Genomic DNA, 21,304 nt, shown 5'->3' with positions numbered 1-21,304 from the left:
GTTCCGGGCCGTTACTTTCTGGCCGTGGGATCGACCTAGCTTCGGAGGACGTCCCTGTGTGGGTGGTATTGGAATCCATCTCCCCATTGAACACTGGCCTCGCCTGAGTCACAGTAAAAAGGACTGGTTTGTATTTGTCTCACTAAACCATGCAGCCCGTATATCAACAACTGATATCAATCATTCTGCAAAGCGCAAGGTTTCCGCACACCGAGTCATCCTTCATAATGGAGGACCTTTCTCATGAATTGCCTTGAATCCATTACCACGCACGCAGCCTATGATGCAATGGCAACACAACAAAAATAAAACCTTCGAGTCACCGAGATCTAAAAAGCTCCCGAGGGATTCTCGGGACAATCCATCCGCATTGTGCAACGCTCCAGAAACACAAGTGCCGTTTTCCCCTTTCCCCGTGGGGGCCGACTTTTGAAAGTTGGGATGAAGGATTAATAGAGCTGTCTAATGGCACAAGGAGAGGCGTGACTAGTCCCGGATATGATAAACGATAGCTAAGCTTTAGGCAGCCAAATAAACAATTAGACGGGGCCGTGTGCATGTTTCGTGCTGTATATACATACAAGGCTGTGGGCGGACAGGTATCATGCCTTGTCTTCTATGCGACGTCACCACGGGCTCCGGACCGGATAGTAAATCTCGGATGTGATAGTTCTCAATCCTCTCTGTGGCAGATCTTGATTTGGGTGCGGAACAGTCATGCCAAATGAAACAAGCAATGCAAGGAACCACTTCGCAATCAGTTGTACCGGAAACAGAATCCATGATGTCTTTTTATGGCAAGGCTGAATTCCAACCACTGCGCCGAGCTTCGTCAATTCATTGAAGTGATTTTACACTATACTCTCACAGTCTTGTCGTTCTGAATCCAAGACTACGTAGCATAAATGAATCCAAACAAAACTACGTCTTCTGACCAGGATCATCATCCATTCAAGGTTATTGAGGGCGTGTGGCTCAGTTGGTAGAGCGTTCGCTTAGCATACTCCCCTGTATGCGAAAGGTCCTGGGTTCGATTCCCAGCTCGTCCAGCATTCCTAACCTCATCAGATCTCCTGATATCAGATCTCCTGATATCAGATCGGGCGTGTGGCGCAATTGGTAGCGCGTTCGCTTTGCAACAGCATCTCATGCGAAAGGTCTTGGGTTCGATTCCCAACTCGTCCAATTGTCTATTCTTTTGCTGTTCACGTGTGGATTTGTTTTTGCTATAGAGATATTCTTTTTGGCCGAGGCATACATTCTTATCCATGTCCGACTCTACAGTCCTGATACAGCTTGTGTTTTATCTCGATGTGCTCCTTGAGACCTTTAGTCATACCAACACTGTTGACTGCCCGGCTTACACATCCCAGTCAAGAATATCATATGTACAAACTCACAGAACCACCGAGATTTGTTGACGAAAGCTTGTTTAGTCATGAATGGAAACATGCATCCCTGATCGGACCGCATTAGTAGACACCGCATATAAACAAGCAACAAACGAGCAGAAACAAGCACAAACAAGCCTCGGACGGAGGACGTCAGCTGCGGCTGGTGATAATTGGTGGTGTCGGGATTAGCCAGATTGCCTACCCCAGACTCTGTCGAGTTCGTCATTTAGGCTGCGTCCGAGGAATAATTGTCGATCAACGTACCCGCGAGCCGCAATTGGAAAATACGTGCCAAGACCCATTTATACCGGGCCCTTCCGGTCCTCCTCCTCGCTTCTCCAGGGGACTAGGCTGATGATCTGAGGGGTTATGTTTGGGATAGCTTGCTGGACTGGAATGTAGCTATTTGAAGGGACTCACCGCTGCCGAGATTGACCTTTTGTGACCTGTCCTCCTCTCCATCAAGCTCAGATTTTTGACCCTCCCTGTGAGAAACCATCCATCACGATGCTGTCCCAAGTAGCTCTTGTCTCCCTGTTGGCCAGCGCCAGCCTCGGCTCAGCAAGCCCAATCACCCCACGACAGGCCGCTCAGCAGGTTGTCCGCATCAACTCGATCGAGAATGTCGCCGTCCGTTCCAACGGCCTCATCCTGGCCACCAACATGAACAGTGCAACCCTCTACTCGGTCGACCCCGTAGCCAAGACATCCTCCACCGCCCTCTCCGTCTCCGGCACCAACGGGCTCTCAGGAATCGCCGAGTACCAGCCCGACCAGTTCGCTGTCATCGGCGGCGGCAAGTCCATCTACAAGGTCGACTTCTCCTCCGGCACCCCCCGCTCCACCCTCATCAAGACCATCACCGAAGCCCAGAATCTCAACGGCCTGGCCTACTTTGACAACTCGACCGTCCTCGTCGCCGACGCCGGTCGCGGCAACGTCTACAAGATCGACGTGAACACGGGCGTCTACTCCGAAGTTGCCCGCGACCCGACCATGGCCCCATCAGGCGGCATTCCCTTCGGCATCGACGGCATCCGCTACGCCAACGGGACGCTGTGGTACACCAACATATTCCGCAACTCGTTTCACAAGATCCCCCTCGACCCCGTCACGGCCAAGAGCACGGGCGCCCAGACCACCCTCTGGACCAACCTCATGGGCGATGACCTCTGCTTCGGCCCCAACGGCAAGATTTATGTCACAACCAACAGCAGGAACTCCCTGGTCGAGGTTGACCCGACGGCTGCCAGACCCAGCCCCGTGAGCGTGGGGACCGTGACGGGCAGCACGAGCTGTGCTTTTGGGCGGACAGACAGGGACAGAAACGTTGCGTATGTCGGCGGTGGACAGGGTGTTTTTGCTGTTACTATTCGGGTCTGAACGGTGGAAGCTGTTTGTTTCCTAGTATCAAAACAACACCAGACAACAATGATGTACATATAAGAGGAATAAAAGATCAAGATGCTCTCATTTCTCCTGCAAAACCTTGATGAAATCCTCCAACCCTTTAGCCAGAACCTCAGGTTGCTCCAACTGTGCAAAGTGCCCTCCTACTTCCTCCTCCCTCCAAAAGACCAGGTTGGAGTACTTCTCTATCCATGCTCTTGGGGTAGGGATGACCTCATACGGGAACCACATCATGCCCACCTTTTTCGGCGCCATGACCGGGAACTGCGCGTTGCTTGATGGCGGGGCCCGGCCGTTGAGGGCAAACGCCTCCCGGTAGGAGTAGAAGCTGGTGTGGATCTTGCCGGTGAGCCAGTAGAGTGCCACGCTGGCAATGATTTCATTCATCAACTTTCTCGAGTACCGAGCTCCGCTGGGTAGTGTCTGGTCTTGGGTAAAGGAAAGGGGATCGGTCCAGTCGAGGTACTTTTCTCCTATCCAGGCCAGCAACGCAAGAGGGCTGGCGGACAAGGCCAATCCTAGTGTTCCTGGTCTGGAGGCGGCCATCATGGCGTAGGCAGATCCATCGTTGCGGAACCAGTCACCTCTTTCCAATCCCCTTTTGTCTTTCTCGCTCAGTGTTGTGAAGTCAAAGCTTTCTGGCGGCGGAACAGGGCTGTAGTTGACGAGCACGGCACTGCACTGCTCACATCGGTTGCCGAGAACGCGTGCAATGCGTGACCCGATGTCGCCACCTTGAACTACATAGTTCTTGAGGCCAAGGGTGCCAACCATGAGCGAGTCAACGACGAAGGCGACATCCTCCATGCCGTAGTTTCTGTCATTGGGAAACTGGTCGGAGAAGCCAAAGCCAGGTAGAGAGGGCGCAATCAGGTGGAACCGTAACCGACCAGGATCCGGGTACTTTTCTCTTAGAAGGCTGAAGAGGGGAAGAAACTCCAAGATGGAGCCAGGCCATCCGTGAAGAAAGACGACTGGCACAGCGTTGGGGTTCTGGCTGAAGATTCCGAGGAATTGAACGTTGATCTGTTCTCCTTGTTCGTTGACGGGCACTGAAGCGGTGAAGTTGGGGAAACTGTTAATCTGGGATTCGACTGCTCTCCTAAGATACTGTCAAGACAGGTGCTCGCAAGTGGGAAAAGAAAGAGGAGAGGTTGGTTACCAGCTGAATTCCTCTTCCCAAACACGCTTAGCCTCCACCAGCCATTCTCTTCTCAGCCCCAGCTTCCGGCTGCCGTCGGGGAGTGAATTCTCGTAGCATTCTCCCGGTATGGGGGATAGCTTGAGCAGAGTCTGAGCCCGATCAAGCTGTCCCTGGTCGATGTTAACCGTGTAAGGTGCTACTTCTTTGGGAAGTTGCACTGTCCCAGAGGGGGAGCCCCAGGTTGAAGACAACATTATGCAGAAGAGAATGCTGATGGATTCGTTCTACCACCAGATATCTTCTCAAGCTGGAGGAAGAGCTATCAAGTTATATCCATCTGGACCTCCATGTCTTGAACGGCAGTCAACGAGATAGTGGGGCCAGCGTCACCCCGCATGCATACCCGTTGAGAAGGGCGGGGGCAACAGCCGAGCCGAGTTGATCGCCGTCATCCTGGAGCGCGAATGGCGAGGTGTGGTGGGCCTTGTGCTGGCTCTTGGAACCCTATCTGGAAAACATGGCGATGTGTGATCGATATGCAGATGCCTCATGGGTTTCCTGGTGATGTCAGTTGATGACTGCACCAGGCTGAGGTGGGTTCACTTCGGGTCACATGGCTGGTGACTGCCAACACAGCACCAACAAAAGTTACTCCGTAAAGGCTGTGTTAGAGAGGTGAGAGGACGTGGATCAATAACCGCCGAATCGAGGACGGAAAATCGCCGAAGAGAAAGAGAGTCGGATTTGTGAGTGCTCATCCCGTCCGTGTCATCCTGACAGCTCTTGGCGGGGTGGCTTGCCAAGACGGCTTCGGATCGACTGACTGGCCAATGAAATCTCTAGCAAAAAGCCACAGTGGAGCAATCGGAGGAACGTTGCGATGGACCCCCGACTCTGGGTGCGCCAACGTCGCATTCTAAGACCAAACCACCACCACGGCGCAATATTTATCACCATCATCCATCATCCCGCTGCTGGTGGAGGCGCATTGTTTGCTGGCGTCACCTTCTCGAGAGATCTACCCCGAATCGGACAAGAAAGACAGAGATGGCGTGTCCGTCTTGCGAGTGCCGGATGCGACTTGGGGGAATAAAAGGGAGCAACCTCCTCCCTCTTGTCTTCTTCCAAGAACCTGACTGACCAAAAGATTCTCATCAGCCCTACTGACCCGAGTTATTAAACGCCTCCACCACGACCTATATACCTTCTATTACTTATTCAACCTCTATCCTCACCCCGCAATGTCCAAGTCCATCCTCTTCCTCGGCGCAACCGGAGGCGTAGGCTTCTCTGCCCTCCAGCGCTCCCTCGCTGCCGGCCACTCCTGCACAGCCCTCTGCCGCACACCTTCCACTCTCTCCGACAACATCCCGGCCGAAGTCGACCAGAAGTTGCTGCGGATAGAGCAGGGCAATGCTCACGACGTCGATGCTGTTCTCCGCGCCCTTCTCCCTTCACCGTCCTCGCCCCGCCAGGGCCTCCCAGATGTTATCGTCTTCTCCATCGGCGCCTACTTCAACCTGTCCAAGATGGGCATGGACGACGCTCACGTGTGCGAAAATGGCATCAAGACCGTCTTGGCCGCCTTGCAGAAGGCCAGAACAGAGCACAACCTGCAGGGCAAGCCGCGGATTGTTGCCCTCAGCTCCACAGGCGTATCCGACTTTGGGAGGGATGTACCGTTGTTGTTTGTTCCGTTGTATCATGTCGGTCTGAAGGTTCCCCACAAGGACAAGAAGGCCATGGAAGACGCTTTGGTCGAGAGTGAGGAGGAATGGACCATTGTGAGGCCAAGTCTATTTGTTGACGGTGCCAAAGATGGTCCCAAGCGGGAGATCAGAGCCGGGAAGGAGGATCCAATCAAGGGAGTGGTGGAGAGTAAGGCAGTTGGCTATACCATCAGTCGGGAGGATGTCGGGAGGTGGATCTTTGAGAACCTGATCGAGGGAGAGAAAGCTGGAGAGTGGCTCAGGAGGATGGCTGCCATTACATACTAATATCTGACCAGTACTGAAATTTCTGTCCTGATGGACTCGTGGGGGGCTTTCTTGGCTCTTGTCTTTTTTGGTTGTTAACCTATAGATACCATATCTTGTTTCTGCAGCATTTCCTCTTCTCTTAATAGACTTTGTTAGCTCAACGGTGTCAGATTTGTCTCCATGTCACCAACAGCCTCCTCTTCCTCTCCACTTAGGTACCGGCCCATTCAAACTTCCTGTGGCTTTCCGTCAACTTATAAGCTTTTCACCTTAAGCACAAAGTCTTGTCTGTCCACCACAACAAGAAATTCCCCAACACTCCACGAAATTTCACCAGACAACCGTACCGGACTCACGACGCAATACCTACTTCACCACGGTAGCTTCATCAGCCGGACCGCGCCTCTCTGACCCGTTTTTTCTCCCATCGACATCAACACTGGTGACTCTACTACACCGTTCCACTCAAGCAGACAAGATGGCTATGGATCGCCCCCTCAAGACGGTCATCGGCGTCAAGCTGGTCTTCTCGACGGCCTGGGCAGTCAACTATCTCGAAAGATCGCGCAAGTCACCAGCCCAAAAGGCTGCTCAAGGCAGCTCGGCCCAAGAGCAGAAGCGGCATCGGCTCCAACAGGTTATCCAGCAGCAAGATAAGCGTCAGAGAAGCAATGCGGATGCTGGTCGCGAGTGAGTCTTAGCTTACTCTTCTTTAAGGATCTCAGAGTGCTAATTTGGCTTGAACTCGAAGGGGACTCTGGAAGCCCCCTCAGAGGTAGAATGGGTATTGGTTAAGAACATTGGTTTGAGGCTCAGCTCTGTGGGGCTTACTGGGTCAGTCTTCAGTCTACATGTGTCTGAACAGGATAGACAAAAGTTTCGGATTTGGGAGCAGGGCATTGGACACAATGTACCACGGGCAAGCTTGGCACGTAATACAGACGTTGGAGTTCCCAAAGATCATTTATGGATGCCAATATTTTACACTATTCTCAACCTCTTGAGTGCCTCATCAACTTCTAGCAGGCACCAAGAAGCCCTCAAAGAAGCTTCCCAGAGACTCGACATCCTCCAACCTGCAAACCTTGGCAACATCTAGTTTCGGTAATCGTCAGCATCCACTCGAAGCTCCACACACGAACAGAAAGAAAGTACTCACAGTGATCAGGCCGCACGACCACAATGGCGCCCTTGGAAGCATCGACTCCATAAGCCTCATACGCATGGCCGTGTCCCGAGTTGTAGCTCTCATCATCGGCATAGATCTTGCCCAGATTCTTCATCTTCCACTTCCCGGTTACCGGTGTGAAGAAATCCGGGATGGTGTCCAGTTCAACCTTCTTCCTGTCGCCCGCTGTCACCAATATCCGGTCGATCACGCCATCTGGGTCCACACCAGTCGGCGTGAGGCGCTGGACTGTTTGGGAGAGTGTTGAAGAGATCTGTTGGCGGTGACATCAGCATCAGAACCCCCATCCTCCAAGACGTTGTATCAAACTCACCTCGTCCAACCTCGACATCGCTTCGGGCTGCGACAGATCTCCCGAGAACACCACGATATACCACTGCCCGTTCGCTGGCAGCCCCTTCACAAGCTGCATGGCCTTGGCGTCACACGACCGCACCACTTGCGCCGTGGGAAACCTCATGCCGACTGTCACCTTTGCCACCAACTCCTTGTCGTGCTCTCCAATATCGGTTATGGCAGACGCATCGTACTGCACAGCCTGGCCAGCCGTGTACCTGCCCGCCTTGGTGAACTGCTCCGCAAACATCCCCGCCGTTATGCCGTGTTCCTGGCGGTACTTGGTGTTGAAGAGCTTTGTGAATTTGCGGTCAAAGTCGATCAGCTCGGTAGCCGTCCGCTCCCGCTCAAGCACATACGTCTCGAGAATATCTGGGCGTGCAAGGCCCTGCAGGACCATCCCAAGCTTCCATCCAATGTTGTGGCCGTCCTGCAGACTGACGTTCATACCCTGACCGGCTTTGGGAGAGTGAGTGTGGCACGCATCACCTGTCAAAAATACACGGTGATCTTGGTGGAAGAAGTCGGCTCTTCTTTGACCGATGGAGTAGGCTGACCACCAGAAAGTCTCCGCAAAGTCCATCTCATAGGGGTGAAACACCTTGCGGGCGTGGTCGTGCAGCTTTTCGAGGCTGACATCGCTGACTTTGGTGCCTGCGGGGAGCTCGGTGTAGAAGCGGACCATGGAGTCGCCCTCTCTCGGGATGAGGAGGATGTTGCCGACTGCTGAGTTGATGACCGCCTTTTTGCGAATGTCTGGGAAGTTTGTGCGGGGGTAGATGTCCATGACACCCCAGACTGCGTCTGAGCTGTCGCCCACCATCTTGAAGCCGAGGGATTTCCTGACGATGCTGTGTGCGCCGTCACAGCCCTATTTACCCAGTCAGCACGATGTTGCTTATTCCGCACCCATGGCGTTTGAAGGGGCAGACATACAAGCACATATTTCGCCCGATACGTCTTCTGAACTCCGTCCCGAACAGCATCTACTCTGACCGGGTAAGACTCCAAATCGTTGCTATCCGCATTCTCATCCACCACCACATTCTTCACCTCGCATCGGTACTCAATCGGTGGGTTCGACCCCAACAACCCCGTCATCAACTCGTTGAGTCTCGCCTGGTTGAGGATGACGTGCGGCTGGTGGCTGATCTCGGTCTCTTTGTCGGCCTCGTACTTGGCCCTCTTGATGCCCTTCTCGGCGTCGGGGGCGGACCAAAAGGCAATCTCCAGCACGTGGTAGGCCTCCCGGAGCATCTCCTCTGCTATCCCGAACGAGTCGAAGATCTCGACTGTGCGGGTCTGCACGCCGTCTGCCTGTCCAATCTCGAGGGGGCCATTGCGGCGCTCGAGGATCTTGTAGGGGATGTTGAAGCGGGCCAGCCAAACGGCCGCGCAGAGGCCTGCTGAGCCTGAGCCCGCGATGAGGACGGGGACTCTTTCTTCTGGTGTCATTGCGTGTGAATGCTTGGATAAGGTAGGTACCTAGATATGATCGACAGCAGAAGGTGGGGGAATAAGACCGGTGTTGAGCTGGGGTTGGCTGTAAGTGAGAAATCTAGAAGGCCGAGTCAGGGATCGGCAAGTGCAAGAGCATAGGTAAGCCAGCGTATATAAGTCTGTTGTGCGATTCCTGTCCTACACATGTAACGGCTGGCAATCATCGCGAAGTGCGACAGGGAGTGCAGCTGTTACTCGCCACCGGACACCGGGCCAAGAGATTGCGTGCCCCCATCGCGTCGCGAGCAAACGTCCGAGGGCAGTGACGACAGAAACACCATCTGCCGGCCGGGAAGGGGGTCCAACAAGACGGGATCATCCCGATGTTGAGGACGGATGCTCCGCCCTGGCTCCGGGGAAAAGGATGGGGCTCCACTTCTTTAGTCCGGGGAAGTGCGGGCTGTGGAGGGAGCTAGAGAGAACCAAGAAGCTTGTGTCGGCCCGGTCGCTATCTTCCCCGCATTGTTCTGGACGGCACTCGCGGGCGAGGGGGAGAAAAAATATCCCGACGTCGGCGGTGACATGTGATGGTTGTGGTAACCTCCTTCGGTGCGGCTGTTGAGTGTGCTCAAAGAACACGAGCAAATTTGTGACCGTGTGGTTATGAAGGCTGTCGTGGCACAATGCCTGCTCTCGCCTAGCTGCGCCTCTTGCAAAGTTCTGCGTCTGAATGAGCAAATTCCACCACCATGGGCTTCTGATTAGGGCTGTGAACAAGGCTCACAAAAAAGAGCTGAAGGGTTTATTGATCCCATGTAAAACACCTATTGGCATGATCCGGATTCCTGGACCAACTTCGCGATACTGAGATGATGGAATCGACTGAGGAGAAGCCATCTGCGGGCACCATGACCACGGACTCGAGGACCAAATTGGCAGCAATTTGGACCCAACGTTGTCCCACTTTCAGTATCAAATTTACAATATTACCCCATGGCATGAACACGTACAACGCAGCATGGTGTGCAGTTCTCTGGGTCGCCAGCGACGACATCCCATGTCTCATGCGGGAAGGATTCCATTTCACCGAAACCAATATGTGTGATGAGCTAGGGGTCAATATCACCGAACAGTAGTGAAACGGAAACGACTGTACCATTCGTCTGAATTTGAAGTCCCATGGGCTTACAGAGCGCCGCTCTTACGTTCTGACCGATTTTCCACCCGAAGAGGAGAAGCGCTGTGGACGGCGGGACTCTTGGTTTTCGCCAAAGATCTTGACGTTCTCTCCAATTTCAGAGTGAGGGACTTGTCCCCAAATATGATTTGTGCCTGTACGGCCGTCAGGAGGGCAAGGAGCTTGTATATTCTTACTCCACCTCGCCCAGGCACCTTTTCAACACACCATCTACGATGACCGACCACTTGAGGGTTTCTTTGAACACAGCCCTGACAAGACCGGGTAGCAATGAGGCAGGACTAGACGGAGAGAACAGTTCATCCACCTCGGGGCCATGATCAAGCTGTCATGTATCGCCAATTCATGCTATATACAAATGGTGCCCTATGTTCAGATGGGCTCTCCAGTCGCTCCTTCCTCAATCGCGTCGTTCCTGCCTCCATCGTGTTCTGTCCCCCTTCCTTGTCTCGATATCTGTTTTTGGTTCGCGTCATTGTCGTTAGTTTCAACTTTGGCGGAATCTTTTGCCAGATGACATACCTGGAAACCGAGGTCTTCTATACGAGTGGATCTTTTCACACTGCTCGACAGTTTGTGCGTGCGTGTGTGCTTCATTCGCAGATGGCGGCACTCCTCAACAGTTGGCGGAAGAAACTGTTCTCTACCACCACCAAGTGAACGTCTCGTCATCAAGAACGCGAATCTCCCTGGTGTCCACCTGATCGCGCTTTTGCTTGTTTGAACGGCCTTCTTTCAAGTAGCCAGTGTGGTAGTCCTGATCGGAGTCCGTCTCATCGTCGCTGGCGTCAAACTCATCGAGGTGTTGCTTCTCCGAATGACCTTTTTTCAAATAGCCCGAGTGATGATCTTGGTCGGAGTGGCTGTCGTCCTCGCTATCGTCCTTCTTCTCCTCAGGCTCAAAGTGTTGGGATTTGTGTGAGAACCTCTTCATCCGAACGATGGATTCTCGCCTCTTCTGCAAACGAAGATCGAGGTCGACGTCAGGGTCAAACCTCCGCATTCTCCTCGTGAACTGGAGCAGGGGCCGCTTATCTTTCATATTGGCGGCGTACTTGTTGAAATCAGCGGGGGTCTTGAGGAAGACCCTCGCGCTGTCTTCGCCGGCCTCCAAGTCGAATAGGGCAGAGCCGCGCTTCTGGGCCGCAGTGTCGAAGGCGTGTGATGAGCCAAAGACGTCATCCGGGTCGTAAAAGACTTTCTTGGGCGGTGTAACGTGCTCGGCGTGCTCGGCGTGCTCGACTGTGGGCTGGGCTGTGTTGTCCTGTGTGAAGGTTCTGCTACCTGTTGTGTTGGGTGATACGGTCCCCTTCCACCCAGCCGGAGGGTCTTCCCAGCCGTTTCTGATGGCCATCTCAGTTTGCTTGTCGTAAACGCAGGAAGGCTGCTGGCTGAGTTTGAGAAGCATCCCGAAGGCCCAGTGGTGCTCGAGACACAAGGTGTTTGAAGAAGCGGAAGGTGCCATCGTGATGAAGTGTAGGTAATGAAATAAGGTAGGTTTGATTGATGGTGAAGAGGAAGACGTTGATGAAAGGCAAATGCGGTGTTTGGCAATGAAGGTGAACGGCTGGATAAGTGAAGAAAGTTCCAGTTCCGGTCCCCGGATGAAGATGGTGATGAGAGAGTAGGATGGGGGAGAAGAGAAGAAGGAGGAGGACGCTGCCTTTATAGAGGACTGAAGACGCCCAGACCCGCAGTTCACCTACGGGCCCTCTTTTTGAGGGTATTCACCTGTGCTCACCTCCCTGAACAGTTGCTCTTACCTTATCCAAAGCAGAATTTTCGGGCTCACGGGCTCTTCTCGTGACTCTCGTGGTTGCAGGCGGGCCGTAGGGGGGTGGGAGCGACTTTCTAGAGGCTTGGAATAGTTCGGATGAAAACCTAGAGCCGAACCTTCCATATTCACTTGCTCCTTTGGTTCCATCTCCGGACTCCGCTGAGCGACCATTTTACGTCGAGTCCTGGCCTCATGCATCTTGTGCAGTGTCTGTTCTAACTCGAGGTCGCCATCTGGATCTCGGTTGGCAGGAGAAGGCTTTACAACAGAGCTGAGGATAGGTGCCTAATGGTCCTTGAAATTTTACTAAGTACATACTAACCTCTAAGTTTCTGGACAGTTGCTCTTTCCAAGGAGTGACTTGAAAGGTGTTAAATTCTATAACTGGCTCACTTCGTGACACTTTGAATTGAACATTTCCAGTGAAGTAAAAAAGTCGGCACTGGCTGGCTGGATTTTGTTCCGTGGCGGTCTGGACGCCTAGCACTCACTCATCAACGCTCTTCTGCTTCTTTTGCTCTCTTCACTCCTGTTCAATCATTAGAGTCGCGCCAACACTTGAGGCGACACTCCCCACGATCCCTCTTCTTGAATGCCAAAAATCTCCGTTTCCTTCTCGGTTCACCCTTCATCTCGAGTCTCTCTTCCATTTCCTGTTCCAGGTCATCCAAGCCCTCAACCCAATTACCTACACTCGGTCTCCGCAAGGTCGTATTTCTGATGCTCGGCATAACTGGCATAGTCGGCCGCCGTTTTAAGTGATATGCTCGCGAAGTCCTGGGTTTTGATCTCTTCATTATACTGCGAGTGGTCCGTGGGCGTGCTGCTGGTCGTCCTAACAACGCCCCATGGATTGCGATACTTGGCTTTTATCACAGAAGGAGAAATTTCCTCTGCAACCCTTGCTTTGCTGGAGGTGCTTAACCGGAACTGTGGCAAATATCCATATAGTAGTGGTGTCCAAACCATCATGGTCACCTCAGAACTTCTTATCATGCTCTTTCTCTTCATCTTCCTGCACCACCTCGCTATGTATTTCCCGACAGACCGTAGCCACAGGTAGTTTCGGGTTCGAACTCGATGAAGTTGCGGCTCTGTGTGAACCTTCTCATAGGCATGGTATTACTGCTGCGTAGATAGATATGCACGGGCTGTCTTATACAGGAAGTACGATGTTTGAAGTCAACAGTGGAAGTCAGGAAAGACAATCAAACATCGAAAGCAAAAGCAAACCATAATATAAGAGCGCCATGGCATCCGCGTGCTGGTCCGTGTACCTAACTAGAGGTTATCGTTAGGTATGTAATTCGGGCGAGGGAAGTGTTGAGAGGCTGTGGGAGAAAAGTGCAAAAAGCAAACGATAATTTAGCTGCGACTCGTTTCGATCGAGTGACCTCCGGGTTATGAGCCCGGCGCGCTTCCGCTGCGCCACGCAGCTTGTTAAGCTGATTTGTTGATGTGGATGGTGAAAATTTGACTCTTAAGGCAAGGAGCAAGGTTGTTGTGGGGTGGGTCAAATTGAGGACGGATGGAATAAGGTGTGGAAGAGGCGGAAAGTAAGAATGTGACTCATGATTCCTAAGGTTTCACTGATCTCCGTGATTTCGCAGAGACTCCTCAAGCACACGTCTAAAGAAGGGATGGTTGGTCCTCTGCCTTGCCCCGGAAACCCATAGACCACATCGGAGGTTTTGCTTTGCAAACAACACACACTTCCATTGCCCGTTTTGCCATCCTACCAAACACCAAGCTAAACTACCTACCCCGGACAGCACAGATTCTCTCAGACCATTATCCAATCCACCGCTACTTCCCATTAAGAATCCCCTGCTGAGCAAACCGCCACACATCTGCCTCCCCGACCAAAAGCGCAAGCAGATATCTCTCCCAATATCCCACCAGCGGCTCTTCAGGCAAAGCAACCTCCTGTGGCACCCTAGCCTGGCCTTCCCCCACCACCTTTCTTTGATAAACCCACTTCCAGTGATGATCAAACTCTCCGACAGGATACATACATCGCTCAGGATACTCGTCAGTGCCAAGCGTCAGTTCTCTCGGCCGGATTCTCCAGGCCTTGACGAATTCTTCTTCGCCGCTACTCAGCGCGCTACCCCTTTCCAACTTCCACAACGGGCCTCCTTTTCTCCTCTTGTCACCCTCCTCAACTGTTTCAGATTTGAGGAGGGAATCGCAGGTCCAGACATCTTTGTCATCTAACCCCAACCCTCCACAGGCCAACCGGATCCTGACACAAGCGTGTATCCTCTCGCTCGTACCAAGCAAAGGCTCGCTGGTATCTTCGTTTGTGTCTTCATCAACCCGCATAAACAGGCCAGGACGCCGAACGGTCTTGCCGGCCACAGTGGTCACTACACTGGTAGGACTTCTGATCAAACCCAGGCCCCAAGGCCGAGCAAACTGCCACAACTGGGGCAAGGGGCCATCGGGGTGGTCATGCTTTCCATCACACTCGTGAGGATCTCGTTTGGGGGCTGAGAAGGGGTGTCGAAAGACGGCAGCGTGGCCCCAAGGCTTGGGGCTTCCTGGAGCCAAGCTCGCACTTCCATTGGCGGTGCCATTCCCGTTGGTGGTCCCGTTTGACGAGGAGTTCCTTCCTCCGCGAAGGAGCTTGCTCATGGATCTGGGGATGATGGACTTGGCCACTGACCCAATCGACGAAGTCTTTGATTGCGGCGAGAAAGGGAAGGGGTGAGCAGCGGAGAAGCGCAGTGATTCCAAAAACATATTGGTCATGCGTGGGTGATTGAACTCCAGTCCCAATGTCGAGAGTTGATCACACATCCCTGTATTTAATATCAGCACAGCCCACGCCAAAGAGGAGGCAGAACTTACAGGCCAGTGTGATGTCTGATATCTGTTGGTCCCACCAACCACCACCGACATTCCCATGGTTACCAGGAAACCATACCTGCTTCAGGTTTGTTGTACTTCCAGGTACCCTTTCCCAGAGGGCAGGCCTGAAAGCATATCTCGGCTCATCAAGAGCCAAAGCCTGAAAGGCGTTCTCGACCTTGGCCGAGATTTGCGTGTTGGTGAACCTCCATTGATCAGCGCTTCCTCGAACACCGATCACTGGAGCAGGCGGGATCCCAAGTGTTCCCACCGTGTCCCAAACCGCAAGAGCCTTGATTTTGATCTCCTCGCCAATCTCTCCAGCTCCAGCATGGAACGTATCCCGCGTGAGCTTCTTCTCCCTCAAACCCCGCTTGTACGTCTCCTTCCTCCTCTCCTCCCACTCAATCTTCTTCTGCCCATGCTGTCCCTTGTACTCCTCCAGCCCGTCAATCAGAAAGTCGTCCGTGTCTCTGGACGACGAGCCCATGTTTTCGTAATCATCAAAGATGGCAAAAAATTTGTCCAGCCCTTCCGGCGTCAACAGTCCCACGCTCGCGACCATATCAGCGACGCTACGGGCAGTAAACGCTCCTCTGCTGAAGCCAATCAGGATGATGTCGTCCCCGTCGACGTAGTTGGTGCACAAGAAGTTGTACACCTCTCGGATGTCTGCGTCCAGCCCCATGCCGAACGCTCCGCCGGTGAACTGGTCCAGGCCGTTAGCTGTACCTACACCGGCGAAGTAGTTGATAATCTGGGGCCTGCCATCACTGCAGGTGCGGCAGAGAACACGCGAGATGCGGGTCACATTTGAGGGTGGTTCGTGCCTTTACGTCGTTAGTATCCCAGTATTATCATGACGAATCGAACCTCGACGTGGCATACCCTTTTTTTCCCAGCGAGTTCATCCATGTTCCATCACAGCAGACAATCAGTCTCTTGGGCGTCCCCCGGCGATGGGGGTGAGCAGGATCAAGCGGTGATGCCATGGAGAGCAGGTATGGTCATTCTTGTAGAGGCCCTGTCAGGAACCGAGGGTCAAGAGGAGAAGAGTGGCTTTTATCCTCACCCAAAGCCCGTGATACAATGTCTCACAGCCACTCTCACAAATCAAGTCCTCAGACCGGGTCTCGGGTGTGCAGAGTCGATCGTGAGAACCATGAATGAGACGTACAGCTTTGCCGAGTTTTGTTTTCCCCCAAACCAAGACCATTCGGGCATCCCAAAAAGTAGCTGACCGCCCCCCGTCAAACCACCAGAGGGAGAAGGAGCTGCAGTTGATGGCTGGCTGACACTGTGGGCTAGATGTCGGGGATCTACAGTGCATGAGGGTGTCCCCATGTCAACAAATCAGAGCCTCTACTAAAACCCCTGCTTGTCTCCAGGCGGCCAGCCTCAGCGCTTGGCCAGCAGCGCCATCCACTGGAGGCTGGGCCACCTGCGGTCGGGTGAACCCCGAACGAGACAATGGGAGAACGTGTCGTGATCGAGTGGTAGCCGCCATGTCCGCCTTGATTTCCCTCTTTGTGCTGTGTGTGTGTGTCGCCAGCAAGCTGAGTGAAGCGAACAGACGAACAGAGCAAGTCGTCGGGTGTCATGTTGATCGAGACGGGCGCACAGTGCACCCTGCAGCGACCCGCCCGCTAAATGAAGAACCCCTGTTGTTGTTTGGTAGCGCCTCGGTTGAGCGATCCGTGCCGCTTTCCAGAAATCGGCTTGGGGCTCAGTCAACCAGCCCCCTTACATGCATGCAACCTGATAGGTACCCCAGATTACACTTCAGCTGGCGTGGAATCATCAACGATCAATTACTACCTCAGTCTCATGATGCCTACGACAGAGGAGGCGTGTCATTAAACTCATCCAACAACCCAGGCGGCACCCGTATCCCCGCAAACCCAAAGTCGTTCAACCAACCCCGTATCTCCCTCTCCTCGTCTTCACTCACCTCCACCCGCACCGCGCCGACGTTCTCCTCCAAATACTTGATATTCTTCGTCCCCGGAATGGGAAAGATATCCTCCCCCTGCGCCATCAACCAAGCCACAGTCAACTGACCAGGCGTGCAACCTTTCTTGTCCGCCATGATCCTGAACTTTTCCACCAGCGCCAGATTCTTGGGGAAGTTCTCCTTGCTGAACCGGGGAAACAGCCGTCTCAAGTCCCCAGGCTCAAAGTCATCCGGCGACTTGATCTGACCCGTCATGATGCCCCTTCCCAGCGGGGAGTACGCAAAAACGGCGACGCCCAAGTCCCGGCAGGTCTGAAGCAAGTAATTGGTCTCGGGCCCTTCAATGTCGAGTGACCAAGGGCTGTATTCCACCTGGTAGGCATCAACATGGTCGATGGCAGCAGCCCGGCGAACTGTATCCGCCGACGCAGCCGAAATCCCAATGTGCCGGATCTTGCCCTCGGCTTTCAGCTTGACCAGCTCGGCCATGGTGTGCTCAATGGGCGTCTTGCCGTCTACGCGGTGGATGTAGTAGAGGTCGATGTACGATGTCCCGAGCCGCCGGAGGCTCTTTTCGCACTGCTGGCGGCAGTAGGCCGGGGAGCTGTTGATGGTCAGGCCGTTGGGGCCGTACTGGAGGGCAAATTTGGTGGCGAGGAAGATGTCGGCGCGGCGTTCGGGGTGGAGGGCGAACCACTTCCCCAGCAGGTCTTCGCTGTCGGCGTACATGTCGGCCGAGTCCCAGTTGGTGTAGCCTAGTTCCCAGGCTCGGTCGAGCACTTTGAGGCGGTCTTCATCCGAGCTGTGAGGGAGTTAGTCTCATTCAACATCGTCATGATGAGACTGGAGTGCTTCACTCACCCGACAGAGCCGTATGCAGTGCTCAGTCCCATCAACCCGAAACCGATGGCTGGGATTTCAGGGCCGTTTTTGCCCAGCCTGCGGGTGGGAAGCTTGGCTGGAGGTGCCATTGGATGGTGCTATCACAGACGGTGTTGCCGGCGGGTACGTGAAATATGAGTTTGACACAGAGGGATTGACAATATGGGCTCGGCATGCACCGTGTGGTGTCAGCAGCATTTATTTATTTATACAAAGTCCCTGGACGGGAATTCCCCGCATCCTTGGAGTGGTCACGCCAAGCGCCACCAGGTGGTGTCCGTCCCGGCATCTAAATAAAGATGCTGTCGGCTCCCAATACCCGGTTTCAGGGTCTTATCCGGGGACCTGCCATGCTACGGGTTGAAGTCTGGTACCGTATGCGGCAGGCAAGTTCCAGGTAATAATAGCATTGTAAGTTGTTGTTTCACCATGTCAACTTGGCGTTTTGCTCTGATCACAAAGTTAATAACTTATTGACAACAATAGAGATAATATGGTGAACAGACAGGCAACGAACTGAAGACCGCAGTCGAGCGTTCTTGAACCTTAAACAAAGGGCTACCTACCTACTAAGAGGCAGAGGCGATTTAAGGGTCAAAATCGGCAATATGGGGAAGGAGAATGAGTTGTGCTTGTGAGTTCGCACATCACCGCAAAAGGTGTCACGAGCAAGAAGAGCGGTCTAAGTACATGGGTGATGCATCACATGGTCACAAGACTTGATCAATATGAGGGTATTCAGAATTGGAAGAAAAGGTTTAGTACAGTATCAATTATCCATCAGCAAGATTCCCAGATGGTGAGGTGAAGTCGATAGGTACCTCCCTCCTACCCAGATATTATCTATAGTGCAAAGGAAAACGGGACTGTAACTCACTTACCTCAGGTACTACGACCACCAGTCAGAGTCTGAGAACTCGAAGCCGGAAGAGCCAGAAGAATCGGAGTCTAAAGCATCGGAGCCAGAGTCAGTGTCCTCACGTTCAACACGAGGCACTTCATTCCTAAAGTAACGAGACATAGCCACTCTGGCCAAGTCCATGTACTCATCATCCATGGTCTCGAAAATTGCATCAGGACCCGTTGAGAAGTTAACCTGGACCTCGTCGTCCCTGTTCCTCCCGTTTTGGCGCTCACGCCATTCTTGGAAAATGTCCTCCTCGTTCACAGACCGGAAATTAGGGTGGTTCCACCCGCGCTCGCTGGCGAATTTCATGAGCTTCTCCCGCAAGTTGGTAGACCAGTTATCCCGATCCGTTGACTGCCAGAAAGGCATGGCCTGCATGCCCCGCTGGAAATCAGGGTAGTGAATGGTGGCCCTGACATAGGCCTGGGCGCTCCTTACCGGGTCGAGGCCCCAATCCGTGGCATCTTCAAGAGGGCAAATAAAAGGCCCATCTGACATGTCACTTCCTGTTCGTATATCTGGAAAAACAATGTCCAAGTTAACAGAACAAGCAACCGAGCCCTTTGATTCATAGTTAGTCAAGTACCAGGACAAAGGATTCTGACAATGTATTGTCCCCCTCGAGTAAAGGGGACCAGATCCGGCACAGGAACAAAGCAGTGTATCTTGCAGACAATGCCCCTGTTGAGATATCACTACGTACCTAGTCTCCTAACCCCAGCAAAAAAAATCGTCCTCAGCCAAGGAAAGGAGGCAAAAAGGGGGGTGGAACAGAGACCAGTGAAACAAGTTTGGAGACTGATATAACAACCGCCAAGCGATATCTGAATGGCGTCTTCCCCTTGACACCTTCCGTAAACGTGTGCCGTGAGAGATACCAGAAACGAAAGCTTCAAGAAAACAATGAAAGGTATAGGTAAATGGTAAAGCGTGTTGCTGTGAATTCGTACACGGGTATAGAAAGCCAAATAGTCCTCCAGACCAAAGCAGGAAATTGCAAAAGAAAAGCAGAACGGGTCAGAAGGAAGACCAATCAGCCACTGGTGAGACGAAAAGTGGAAAGCCGGGCCTTGGGTGTGGCCCTGTCTTGCTTCAACTGGGCCAGGTAAAGTTGTCATCGTACCATCCACCATAGTTGATGGAATCATGCTCGTCGTAGGACACCGGTGTATTGTTGTGGTCCTCGGAGAAGCCATAGTGAAGAGCCGCTGTCTCATCCCGTGCTACGAAGTTTGTGTTTATTCCTTCGGTAGGAGAGGGTCCTGTGAAAGTGACTTCGCTGTTTATGAGTGTATTGTGAAACGAAGCGGGGTTCCACAAGAACTCTGGAGCCTGACCGAACGGCAGGGCTGGATCTTCTAGGCTGTCGTTGGAAGGTCTTTCGGCGGGCTGATAAAATTCCAACTGTTGACCATATGGAAATGACTGGGCGGTTGAAGCCTGGACGACATCGTGTCCTGATTCCAGGCCCATGGAAAGTGGCGGGAAGTGATAATCACCATCAAGCCGAGAATGATCCGCGTCCTCCAGCCCTAAAAGCGAATGTCAGTAACAGCCTCTTAAGCCCGTCAAAGCTTCATTGTGAAATACTCACAAGCGTAAACTTGATGTGTCGGAGACGCCGTACCCGCAAGAGACTGGGATGAAGATACGGGCACATCCCATGATATATCTGGATATTCACGACGTGGCACTTGGAGCGGGTCTGTGTTTGGTGAGCCCACGAAGCAGTCGAGAGATGTCACGTCCGCATCGCTTATCACTGGGCTCAGATGTGGAGCGTTGCCATGTGTTGGGGTGGTGATTTCAGTACGATCTTCAGGCTCCGGGGTCGAAAAGGTAATGCCTCTGAGAGCAGCTAATTGTGCTCTGGTCAGACGATGTGAAAGCAATGGTGTGAGAGAGGAGCGCGCTGTACCTTGCACATCACCACCAAAGTCTTCATCATCCAATACCACACCATGACGAGTTGCAAAACGTCGAAGCTTTGAGTCCAAGACCGGCTTGCCGCGCAAATAGAACTGTATTCTTTTGCCCTGTCTGCGCCGATGTTCCTTGATCCGTAGCATCGTCAACATCTCGTCTCCGTTGATGTTTTTGAACAATCCCCAGGCCTTGATTCGCTTTTTGTACATTTTCTTGCTAAGCTGTATCAGAATTCGAACAATCTGGTGGCTACAAGTCTGATATGTAGCGAGAGAAGGGGCATAGTTACGTGGCTTCCACACCATAATCTTCCCTCATGATATTTATGACCTCGGGGAGCGACATGTCCTGAACCATATACAGGTCCTCGAAGATCTTCCGATGGGCCTCCCAATCAATCGGATGACCAGAGGGAGGCATCTTGCCTAAGTGACTGGCAGTATCAATGATGTGGCAGCAAAAGGTATTCGAACAAGAAAGGCATGGCGAGGTAGATGGTGAGATGCCATGGCGACGTGGGAGCGTGAAGACGTTTATATAACGGCCATCGACGGGTCTGCTAACCGGATGCCAACTCGCGCAAATCAGTGTCCCGTCCAATGTTGCTGTCCGGAAAGCCGCGAGAGCTCACACCAGCTGGAGGGAGACTTCCAGGCAAAGCCCGAAAAACGTGATATATCATGGGCTGAGTCTCGTGCGAAGTCCACCGCAGCAAGCCAATCGGGGAAGACGGGATCGAGAAGATGTGCGTGAGATGGAATACTGAAATGCCCCGTTCAGGCATGGCCGCAGACAACGACAGCAAAAGGAGTAGGAGCCGAAAGTCACAGGGTATGTATTTGGTGCAAGTGACGGATGGCTTTGGTCCCTTTGATGTGTAACCAAGGCCATGGGGCGGACGCCGGGGAAGTAGAC

At 53.0% G+C, this 21,304-nt stretch overlaps 9 protein-coding genes across 9 annotated transcripts, besides 3 other annotated features; 2 read left to right on the top strand and 7 right to left on the bottom strand.

The window, feature by feature from the left end:
* The first annotated feature begins 964 nt into the window (after nucleotides 1–964).
* Nucleotides 965–1,049, top strand: a tRNA (tRNA-Ala).
* Nucleotides 1,050–1,101: 52 nt separating this feature from the next.
* Nucleotides 1,102–1,185, top strand: a tRNA (tRNA-Ala).
* Nucleotides 1,186–1,311: 126 nt separating this feature from the next.
* On the top strand, nucleotides 1,312–2,777 carry PODANS_7_500 (uncharacterized protein; the record flags this gene model as incomplete). Its single annotated transcript, XM_001905474.1, has 3 exons — nucleotides 1,312–1,416; nucleotides 1,480–1,714; nucleotides 1,918–2,777. The coding sequence occupies 3 exons, from the start codon at nucleotides 1,312–1,314 to the stop codon at nucleotides 2,775–2,777; spliced, it is 1,200 nt and encodes a 399-aa protein (XP_001905509.1).
* An 87-nt stretch (nucleotides 2,778–2,864) lies between these two features.
* Nucleotides 2,865–4,202, bottom strand: PODANS_7_510 (uncharacterized protein; the record flags this gene model as incomplete). Its single annotated transcript, XM_001905473.1, has 2 exons — nucleotides 2,865–3,901; nucleotides 3,992–4,202. The coding sequence occupies 2 exons, from the start codon at nucleotides 4,200–4,202 to the stop codon at nucleotides 2,865–2,867; spliced, it is 1,248 nt and encodes a 415-aa protein (XP_001905508.1).
* Nucleotides 4,203–5,189: 987 nt separating this feature from the next.
* On the top strand, nucleotides 5,190–5,945 carry PODANS_7_520 (uncharacterized protein; the record flags this gene model as incomplete). Its single annotated transcript, XM_001905472.1, has 1 exon — nucleotides 5,190–5,945. The coding sequence occupies one exon, from the start codon at nucleotides 5,190–5,192 to the stop codon at nucleotides 5,943–5,945; it is 756 nt and encodes a 251-aa protein (XP_001905507.1).
* A 994-nt stretch (nucleotides 5,946–6,939) lies between these two features.
* Nucleotides 6,940–8,907, bottom strand: PODANS_7_530 (uncharacterized protein; the record flags this gene model as incomplete). The annotated part of the gene is made up of 4 exons (XM_001905471.1): nucleotides 6,940–7,022; nucleotides 7,087–7,369; nucleotides 7,430–8,323; nucleotides 8,362–8,907. 4 exons carry the CDS (start codon nucleotides 8,905–8,907, stop codon nucleotides 6,940–6,942), a joined length of 1,806 nt encoding a protein of 601 aa, XP_001905506.1.
* A 1,826-nt stretch (nucleotides 8,908–10,733) lies between these two features.
* PODANS_7_535 (uncharacterized protein) lies at nucleotides 10,734–11,555 on the bottom strand (the record flags this gene model as incomplete). Its single annotated transcript, XM_001905470.1, has 1 exon — nucleotides 10,734–11,555. The coding sequence occupies one exon, from the start codon at nucleotides 11,553–11,555 to the stop codon at nucleotides 10,734–10,736; it is 822 nt and encodes a 273-aa protein (XP_001905505.1).
* A 1,678-nt stretch (nucleotides 11,556–13,233) lies between these two features.
* Nucleotides 13,234–13,305, bottom strand: a tRNA (tRNA-Met).
* A 368-nt stretch (nucleotides 13,306–13,673) lies between these two features.
* Nucleotides 13,674–15,712, bottom strand: PODANS_7_540 (uncharacterized protein; the record flags this gene model as incomplete). Its single annotated transcript, XM_001905469.1, has 3 exons — nucleotides 13,674–14,671; nucleotides 14,721–15,550; nucleotides 15,600–15,712. The coding sequence occupies 3 exons, from the start codon at nucleotides 15,710–15,712 to the stop codon at nucleotides 13,674–13,676; spliced, it is 1,941 nt and encodes a 646-aa protein (XP_001905504.1).
* Nucleotides 15,713–16,554: 842 nt separating this feature from the next.
* Nucleotides 16,555–17,645, bottom strand: PODANS_7_550 (uncharacterized protein; the record flags this gene model as incomplete). Its single annotated transcript, XM_001905468.1, has 2 exons — nucleotides 16,555–17,476; nucleotides 17,536–17,645. The coding sequence occupies 2 exons, from the start codon at nucleotides 17,643–17,645 to the stop codon at nucleotides 16,555–16,557; spliced, it is 1,032 nt and encodes a 343-aa protein (XP_001905503.1).
* Nucleotides 17,646–18,445: 800 nt separating this feature from the next.
* PODANS_7_555 (uncharacterized protein) lies at nucleotides 18,446–18,961 on the bottom strand (the record flags this gene model as incomplete). Its single annotated transcript, XM_001905467.1, has 1 exon — nucleotides 18,446–18,961. The coding sequence occupies one exon, from the start codon at nucleotides 18,959–18,961 to the stop codon at nucleotides 18,446–18,448; it is 516 nt and encodes a 171-aa protein (XP_001905502.1).
* Nucleotides 18,962–19,555: 594 nt separating this feature from the next.
* PODANS_7_557 (uncharacterized protein) lies at nucleotides 19,556–19,936 on the bottom strand (the record flags this gene model as incomplete). The annotated part of the gene is made up of 1 exon (XM_001905466.1): nucleotides 19,556–19,936. The coding sequence occupies one exon, from the start codon at nucleotides 19,934–19,936 to the stop codon at nucleotides 19,556–19,558; it is 381 nt and encodes a 126-aa protein (XP_001905501.1).
* Nucleotides 19,937–21,304: the final 1,368 nt, after the last annotated feature.

The sequence above is a fragment of the Podospora anserina genome, chromosome 7 (genome assembly GCF_000226545.1).
Source record: "Podospora anserina S mat+ genomic DNA chromosome 7, supercontig 3".
Classification (NCBI taxonomy): Eukaryota; Fungi; Ascomycota; class Sordariomycetes; order Sordariales; family Podosporaceae; genus Podospora; species Podospora anserina.
Note: the sequence above shows the minus strand (reverse complement) of the source record. Positions and strands in the feature narration are given on the sequence as shown.